The sequence below is a fragment of the Arachis ipaensis genome, chromosome B04 (genome assembly GCF_000816755.2).
Source record: "Arachis ipaensis cultivar K30076 chromosome B04, Araip1.1, whole genome shotgun sequence".
Lineage (NCBI taxonomy): Eukaryota > Viridiplantae > Streptophyta > Magnoliopsida > Fabales > Fabaceae > Arachis > Arachis ipaensis.
In genome coordinates this window covers 125342829-125352665 of record NC_029788.2, presented here as the reverse complement: position 1 = coordinate 125352665, position 9837 = coordinate 125342829, and the positions used below count along the sequence as shown (strand labels likewise).

Sequence of the window (9837 nt, the reverse complement as noted above, 5' to 3'; positions counted from 1 at the left end):
TGGTGTTTACCGTATATAATTATTTATAGAATTACCGTATATAATGAATGTGATATATTTTTTTAAGTAAATAATCTTTTAAAAAAATTTAATAGTTAATCTATTACTTTTTTTGTTTTAGTCCAAATTAAATATTTTTTATTGTTTTTGGAAAGAAAATCTTTTGAGGAATTTAATAATATGTGATGAGAAACACCGAATAAATTATACAAAAACCAATTAAAACACAACATAGAAACATCTTTAAAAAAAGACATTTTAAGCGTCTTTATCTAAGTCGCCTCCATTTTTTTTGAATGCAATGTATACAGAGCTTTTAGGATTGGTAAAGAGCAGAGTAGAATAAGATTTAAACTCAACTCTAATATTTCACTTTAATCTTATCTATAAATTTAAATTCTCTTTTAAAACTTAACTGTATTCTATTCACAAATTGAAAATTTTTCTTAATATTTGAATGCAATGAATTTAGAGTTTAAGGTTTTTTTTTTTAAAATTTCCGGCTACATCGCCCATGCTGGCCGATTGCAACACAGTTATAGGTAGTGATAAAAAAAGTATATGATTAATAAAAAAATATATATATAAAATCAAGTCATTATATCATTTTTTTTTAAATAAAATCAATTCTTATTTTACATAATTAATTTCAAACACAATAATTCATTTTTGATTCAGTTCATTTTAAATCAAATCAAGTTAATTTAAAAAATATTTTGTTTCAAACACACCATAAGTATTCTAAGAATGTTATTTGAAGGACTAATAATGGAAATTATAATTCATTCTCCTAATACTTAAAAGAGTAAAAAAATTAAATATATATTATTTTTTAAAAATATAAAAAAGATTAAAAAAATCAAAATTCCTTTTATTTAATTAAATAGTTAAGTTTTTTTATGTATTGGAAGAGTCAAAACTAACTTTTAACTCTATTTTTATAACTATTATTCTTAGGGTATTTCTTAATTAAATTTGCTTACAAAAGATGTTATATAAATAGTAGAAATCAATCCCCATAAATTTGTTTATATTTATGCTTATTCCATATGATTTTCTAGTAGAATAATTAACTACTAAAATAATTAAATTTTCATTAACAGAGTAATCCATTTTTTTCAGAAAAATAGTTAATTTAATTAAAAATTACATTAGTGGCTAATATAATAGCGAAATAATCAAACTTTTTTAGCATAGTAAATAAAATTTTGTAATATAAAAAAAATAGCCACTACGGTATTTTTGTTTTTGTAACTTTTCTTTATTTATATTCATATTTTGATTTATAAATATTAATTTAATTTGATCAATATGAATAATCTAATTTAATCATGACTAAAGTATCGTTTTTATCCCCAATGTTTAGGGTAAGTCCCAAAATTGTCTTTAACGTTTCAATCGTCCTATTTAAGTCTCTAACGTTTCAAAATTGACTCAATGTTGTTCTGCTGTTAAGGATTCGTAATAGAATTGACGGCAGGACAAAATTGAGACGGTTTTGAAACGTCCGGGATTTAAATAGGACGAAAACGTTAGGGACAAAAACGATACATATAAATTTTAATTTTATCCTTCAATAATATCAATTTTTTTACTATACATAGTATTCAATTATTTTTTAATCACATCTAAATAAATTACAGTTAATCACGTTATTTTCATTCTAAATAAAGTAATTATTTTATAATTTTACTCTTAAAGTAATATAATTTTTTTATAAATAAATAAATTTTACACTTTCATTCTAAATAATGTAATTTAAGCTCTATGATTATAATGATTGAGATGAATAAAACCTTGGCCAAGGAGATTGAATGAATGAAGAAATGAGTTTCTTAGGTCATTCACAGTTCATTATAACAATGGTAACAAGTTAGAGTTTGACAATTAAACCATACTCTAAAGGTTAACCAAGAGCTGGAAAGATGGAAGGAATTATACTTTGTTCTTCTAAGGTTCTTAGTAAAAATATATTACTTCATACTATCGGGTCGTTGAGGAGTGTTGCTAGACGCCAACCTTGATTAGTAAATTTAGTATGACTAATTTACTACCCGCTTAGTATTGAACCTATGGGGTCACACACTAACGAGTGTTCTAATCTTTGCTGTAGAATTATTTAATTATTAATTTGATTTGATCAAATAAATAATTATATTAATTCAAATGGAATATTATTATATTATTTGCTAGCACTAAGAATATAATAATAGTATGATAATTGAGAATATTAAATGAGATTTGAGAATAATTAGTTATTCTATTTCTGAATTTGAATTATAAATTTGGATGAGATCCAAATCGATTATGTTTTAAATTGTTATGATATGATTCATAAAATTTAAAGGATTCAGATTTGAAATTTAAAGATATGATTTAAATTTGAATTGAGAATCAAATTTAAAATTAGTAACAAATTTCATACTATATATATATATGTATGTCAAGAGTAGAGCAAAAAGATAGATGAGAATAAAACACAAGGGTTTTATTTCTTTACCTCTACACACATAAACGTATGTGAGCCTGATTCTTGGAGAAGAATTTTATGGCGTGCAAAGAGTTGTAAGAGGTTTCTCAATTTATCAGATCCATTGGTCAAGGAGTTGACAGCAAAGATTGGTCTCGGTGTGGATACGCATAGCGCCTTCGTACCATCGAAGGAGAAAAAGATTTTTACAAGCGTACTCAGGTATTTAGATCTGATCTACTATATATTTATTATTGGAATAAAGTTTAAGCACAAAATAGATCTTTAGGATTACCTTCTTTTCTTCCGCTGCGTGTTATAAACACATGGTAATCCTTCAATTTCTATGTATTGTTTTTGTCCTCAACGTTTCAATCGTTCTATTTAAGTTCTTAACGTTTCAAAATCGTCTCAATTTTATCACACCGTCAATTCTATTAACGGATTTTTTTTTGGTGACTCATTCTATTAACGGATTGCTAACGGCAGGACAACATTTAGTCAATTTTAAAACGTTAAGGACTTAAATAGAATAATTAAAATGTTAAAGACAACTTTAAAACTTATCCTACGTTGGGACAAAAACAATCCTTTACTCTTTAATTATAAATCCTAATGTAAAAATCATTATTATATCTAATCATTATATTGTTTATCCAGTATTTCTCAATTTCGATTATATTTTTAATAAAATTTGATTATGAAGTAGATTACATGGTTGTCTTTAATTTGTCATTATTAATTTCTGTATTCCCGAATCAAAGCCGTGTGTTTTATGGTTTTACCATCACATTACTTTTGTGGAAAAATCTACACTGCTTTATTGGTTTCCATCTACACTGCTTTATTAGTTAGTTAGCACAGGTATATGAAGTGGATTTCACGTCTGAAAGAGAAGTTTGTTAAAAAGATGGTCTAAACTCTAAATAAGTGTGGAACCGCTTTTCGAAAAGTTAAAAGTAGAAAAATAATTTATTTTAGGTAGAGTTTTGCTAAGAATTAAAAAATGGTAATTTCTATGGTGTCTTTGTTATGATATTTAAATTGCCTAATTTCTCTTTTAAAATAAAAAATAAAATGTTTAAAATAAAAAATAAATTATATAAAATTTAGGTAGAAAGTGATAAGCATCATAGCATTCATCTTAAAAATTGAAGGACTCTACGAAAAAAGGGTATGAATTTTATATAATTGCAGATTTTTAAAATCTTACATTTTGTATTAAACAAATGTCAATTAACTATTTATAAAAGCACTTGCTAACAAAAGTCATTTTAGATAAATAAATTAAGAAAAAAATTGTATTTAGAAATAATATTTTAAAAGTAAATTTAAAATTGTTAACATAATGGTTCAAATCTGTTGGCCTGAATTTTGTGTATGAAACATTAAGGTAGCGTTTGTTTTGAGGTACTGAGACAGAGACTGAGAGACTGAAATTCAGTATCGTGTTTGTTAGTTCAGAGACTGGTACTAAAATTTCTGTCTCTGTCTCTAAAATTTCAGTATTTCAGTACCTCCAAAAAGTAGGGACACAGGAGACTGAAATTTTTAGAGATGGAGACTGGAACTTTAATAACATTTTATACCTAAAATACTTTCATTTCAATTAATTAATTCCAATTTTATCCTTTGTGCAAATTAAATTAGAGTTTCATTCTTGTTTCAATTCCTGTCTCTCATTTTGCACCAAACAGAATACTGAGATTTATTTCAATCCCTGTCTCTTAGTCTCTGTCTCTCAGTCTCAGTCTTTCCGTATCTGTCTCTCCACCAAACACTACCTAAGGGATGAAATTCGATCTTGACTCAATTTTAAAAGAATAATGTTATACATGTAAGTCTTTTTGTTAAATAAGTTTAATCAAGTTAGTTTAATATAATAAAAATTAGTTATGATTAATATTATTTTTTTTGTTTCTCACGATATCTCTTAGTCCGACAGGCTATAGACAAATCCGTCGTGGTATTGAGCTCTTGGGTTGCTGCATGCAAAAGATGGGATTCGAATCCCGACACTTGTTTAAGCAGATTAGTAAGCTAACCAGTAGACCAACCCAATTTGGTTTTATGATTAACATTATTATTTAACTTAATTTATAAAAAGACATAAATGTGTAGTATTATTTGTCTTAATGACCGTAATCATGTGCTGTCGGACTATCCGACCTGAGACCCAAACTATATAGCAGCAGCAGGGGTCATTAGTAGGAAATTTCACATCATATTTTCTCTATTTTATAAACATTTTTTTTCAAGTTGGTAACCACCCAAAATCATTAGATAATAGATTAATAGTGTGAAGTGATTTAACCTCCAGGAAAAAAGGTAAAATCCTCGTATCTTAACAATACTGAAAACCATTTTTTGACTACCTTATAGAAATTTTAATTAGAATTAAGCACAATTTGGAGATTGAAAAATTTAAACTGGCTTCACTGCAAACATATATGTTGCCCTATCACTCTCACTCTCACGCAAGAAGCATGAATTATTACAAAGCACACAACACCGTGGTAACATTAACATATAAATCCCCATTATTGTTACATATATTCATCTGCATGCTAACCAGCACAGCCAGCTAACCATAACACAAACATTTTAGTTGCGGCGCCGGACGGTAATAGGACTCCTAACTATGTGCTTTCCATCTGACCATACCAATGCACCAAATTGATATTTGTAACGCTGTATCACACTTGATGTCTGCACAATAACCTTAAATGTTTTCTTTTCATACATCTTCGTGAAGGTCAAGGAATTGGGCACAACAGTAACTTCGGATCCATCCACTTTGGCAGTTGCATTGTATGTGCCAGGAGGGCCTACATTTGTGAGTGTGCGCTTAACTGTTACCGGATCCAACCCAAGATTTGGCAATGTAATAGAAGGGTAATTCAAGTCATTTATGCTATGACTTCCCCTACAAACGAAAGTGCTATTGTAATTAAGTGCTGAGATGAGTTGTTCATTGTATCCGGAGGCACACAAGAAGTTTAGGTAATCTTTCAATCCTATATCATAAACCAATCCTGGCTCTATTGCAAGATCTGGTTGAACATGTCCTGACCCATAATCAAAAGGACCAGCCAACTTGTCATCAAATGCATCTTGGATTGGCCTGTTTGTGTTGTCCCTTGTGGTTGCTGCAAGCAACCAAGCACATACAATGAATAGGTTAAACATATCTTATGGGAAAAAAAATTCTCATGCATAAGTAAGGCATAACTTTAAATTGAGGGCTCAACATTTTAATGTATAATTGAATAAAGGCTCAACCTTATAATTGGAACACTTAAAACAATAAATATACATAAGACTCAAAAATAAAAATAAATAAATAAATAAACCCACTAATACTTAACAATATAACTTTTGAAGAGTGTTATAAAATTTGAAGGGATAGTTATTTAATTAATAAAATACATAGTATCCAAATCACTGTTTTAAAAATAAGACCGAATCGAGTAATTTAATAAAAAAAATTGTCATTTTGCCAATGTGTTTCATGCAAAAATATAATAAAAAATTGGTTAAAAAATCGATAAAAACCGGTTTTATATATCAATGATGTATTAATTATAAATTTTAATATCCATCTAACAAAAATTCAGTGTAACGGTAGCAAAGCCACATGAGAATATTAGTAATTGTATACGTATATATTACCAGTAGTCATAATTGCTGATTTAATAGCTGCGGGGCTCCAAGTAGGGTGCAGAGTTTTGAGAAGTCCAGCAATACCAGAAACATGAGGAGAAGACATAGAAGTTCCTTGCATTACATTGAATTCAAAGCGGCGAGGATCTTGTAGGAGGGTAGTGGGGCTTGTGCCTAGTGAATAGGCAGCAAGTATGTTCACTCCAGGTGCAATTATATCAGGCTGAAACAAAAAATAAACAAAAAACAAAACCAGTCACATGTAACTAAAGATCGTATTATGTATATACATACATACATACCTTGAGTATGGATGGCTGAATCTTATTGGGTCCTCTTGATGAGTAGGATGCCATCACTGGAGCTGGCTTCGTTCCAATCACTGTTTTCGCTGGGGAGAGCTTTACTGTAAGAGACGGGGTCGGTGGAGCGCTGCAATGGCAACTATCTTTAGTGCATTGCACTTATAGGTTGTTTTACTGAGAGTTCTATATTGGAAATGTTCATTGCATTGTTTTGACACTATTAGTTTCTTGTAAAGTAAACGACGTAAAAGAAGGATTTGTAGTTACGTGGCAGTTATGACGTCATAATAAGTATTTTGCACTTTAGGAGGATGGGGAGCTTTTGGAGGGTGACTAACAAGATTTTTCTTTTGAGCTGGTTTCCCGTGATAACTCACACTAGGCACCATTTGAGCCTCATCGGTAAGTGTTTTCCCTTGTTGCTTTTGATTTTGCAACGACATTGCCAATGCACCCGAGGATTTGGCTTCCAAACCCTCAACAACTGATTTTATATTATCTTTTCTGATGCAATTCACAACTTTGCCTTTAACTTTTGCCGGGTCAAGTGTTCCTGGCTTACAAAATTGACTGCACAAGTATACATACAACAACAAAAACAGGCGTTTACTTTATGCCAAATTTATGAGTAAATACATAAAAACACAAATCGCAGTAAGAGTACTTACGCATCTTGGATTGTTGCATTGGCAAGTTTACCATCAGTAGCAAGGATAAAATCGAAGGCTTCGTCAGGTTGCAATGTTACTGAAAGACTGCCACCCTAAAAATTGAATAAGTACTTTTAAAATTTAATATAAAATCTATAATCAAATGACATATATAATAATAAACAATAAAGTAATTATGAGTATATGAAATCTTATAATAGAGAGATCTGGTAGGACTTGTAATAAAGTAAAAGCAGAGTATTAAGGTAGATGATGCATACTATGATTTTGCGACCGTCACTAAAAGTAATGGTACTGGTGAAGTCCCTGTCAATGGTGCTAGCACCAATAGTGAATATCCAAGGAGCCCCATTGACAACAGTGCCGGGATAAGGTCCATCATTTCCAGCCGATGCGACGCACAGAATGTTGTTAGACATGGCATGGAAAGCCCCTAAGGTGACCCCGTCGGTTAATATATCTTGAGCGGTTACACCCCGTCGGCCACCGACAGAGAGATTGATGATATCAACGCCGTCGTTGATGGCTTGGTCAATTGCGCTCATGATATCGGCCTCGTCGCAACTGTTTTCGTCTATTCTGGACCAACACACTTTGTACGCTACAACCCTGGCCTTGGGGGACCCACCCTTTGCGGTGCCGTTACCAACTGCAAATACATGTGCTCCCGGGACGAAATCTCCCCCGGCGGTTGATAGAGTGTGAGTCCCGTGTCCCTGTAAGTCACGCGCTGTACGCTCGTTTGCCTTCACCTTCCCATTTGCTGCCTCAAACGCATCGCTGAAAAATCTTGCTCCAATAAGCTTCCTGCTCACAGGAAATATTGTTTAGCTCACTAAATCACTTTTACAAACGTCCGTTTAGGACATAAATAAAACGATTTAAACGTTAATATACAAATAGAACTTATTCCATACATTTGACACAAAAAGATACTCTACCATAATAATAATAATAACCTGTTGCAGAGATTTTTGGAGGAACCATGGACTCTGTCCAATTCACAGACTTTACCGCCGCGCCATTTTGAAGGGATGGGACCATATCCTCTGTCCCGGAAGCTTTTAGACTCCGGCCAGACCCCTGTACATGGCGCAATCCCAAGGGTATTCAAGAATTTTGTTATGTTATGTTACTTTCAGCTTTTAATAAAAAGCCTCAACACATTCCACATCGTCTTTTAAATTTAATATATATGTTCATATGTATTGATTAGGAATTAAGCAAATATTTTAAATCGGCAACTAATTACCACATCTCACATAACAAGAGAAATAATGATCGGATTAAAAGAAGTAAAACTAAATTATAATATGCTACCTGTGTCAATGTTGCCGATGATTGTATTTTCACCAAATCTACCCTTTTGCCATGCAGTGTTCTTAGCATCTCTTCTTAGTCCAAGAAAGTCCCACGACCTTGTTGTTTGAAGTTTGTGCTCCTTGCTCAAGAACACCGAGATTACATTTGGCTTTTCTGTCCCACTCAAAACACACCTCTCAATTTTCAACTATTTGAAAATAGAATAAATTCTCTTTAATTATTTGGTCTAAAATAAGTGTTTTTTAATTTTATTTGGACTAATTATTAAGAGTGACGGTGACTGGGGAATTATATATTATTACATACTTCAAAGTTTGTTGAAAAGTGAAAACACTGTTATTGGCAGGTAAATTATCATCAATCATATTAAGGGTATATTAAAATTAACTATTAATATAAAATATATATTAAAAATAAATCAAATTTTATATATATATATATTTATATATAAATGCATAATAAGTAATTTTAGTGTACAAATGAATTTTTGTATTAACAATAATAAAAGTGTTTTCTCACTTGCAATATGTGCTGCTTCTTCCTCTTCAAGTAGTGCGGCAAAGCCATTGATGTGCTTATTGTATGAGTATATCATTGCTTCTTCCGCTTTCTCATGGCTGTCAATCAATAATATTCAAGCATGCATAATTAACCCATTAATAATAGTATTTAGGTTATCATAGCTTGATAAATAATTTAAACTCTAATTTTACACTGTTAATGTACAGTAATTATTAGTTTCTTAATGAATTTATTTTACTAATCCTGGAAGTTTTAAATTTTAATAGTACCATATGATGACAGTGGTGGTACATTACATACATGATATTAAACGAATATTCATAAAAACTTTTTTCATGCAGATACTAATTATTAGAAAGATTTAATTATTTTGTTAATTCATATTATTTTAGTAAATTGTAGCACTGTAAAACAGAGATTAATAACAATCTAAAGCTTTTATCAAAAACAGAATAAGAATCCCAAAAAATGTTTAAATTATTAGAGTCATGTATGATGGGGAATTCAGCAAAACAAACAAATTTGTCATACCTTTTTGCTGCCGTGGACAGCTTCTGGCAAGAAGGTGGAAAGAAGAAATGATAAAACAATAATGCGAAGGTAGTGAAACTTGGAACTTCCCATATTTTTGGAGTCGTCTTTGGAAATGGATTGGTGGCCAAAGCTAGCGTTTGTATATATTTGTTGTCTCTTCCAATCAACTTAAATTTTTGAGATGAATGATATCATGACATAATATCACCAAAATTCTATGTCTGAAAAGTTTAAAACTCAATCCAAGTATCATGATAATATAATTTAGAAAAGTAACTGAGAAAATATTATTGAAGAATTAGAAAAAAAGAATAAGTAGTAAAATCAATTAATTAAGAATAATCTTATA

General features: G+C 30.5%; 1 protein-coding gene across 1 annotated transcript; it reads right to left on the bottom strand.

Annotated features, from left to right (window-relative positions):
* LOC107635251 (subtilisin-like protease Glyma18g48580) lies at window positions 4819-9049 on the bottom strand (the record flags this gene model as incomplete). Its single annotated transcript, XM_021121956.1, is given in 9 exon segments — window positions 4819-5619; window positions 6143-6356; window positions 6436-6565; window positions 6706-7008; window positions 7107-7201; window positions 7370-7916; window positions 8051-8192; window positions 8430-8585; window positions 8952-9049. Coding segments are annotated over 9 exon segments (2230 nt in total), but the record flags the coding sequence as incomplete, so codon positions are not given.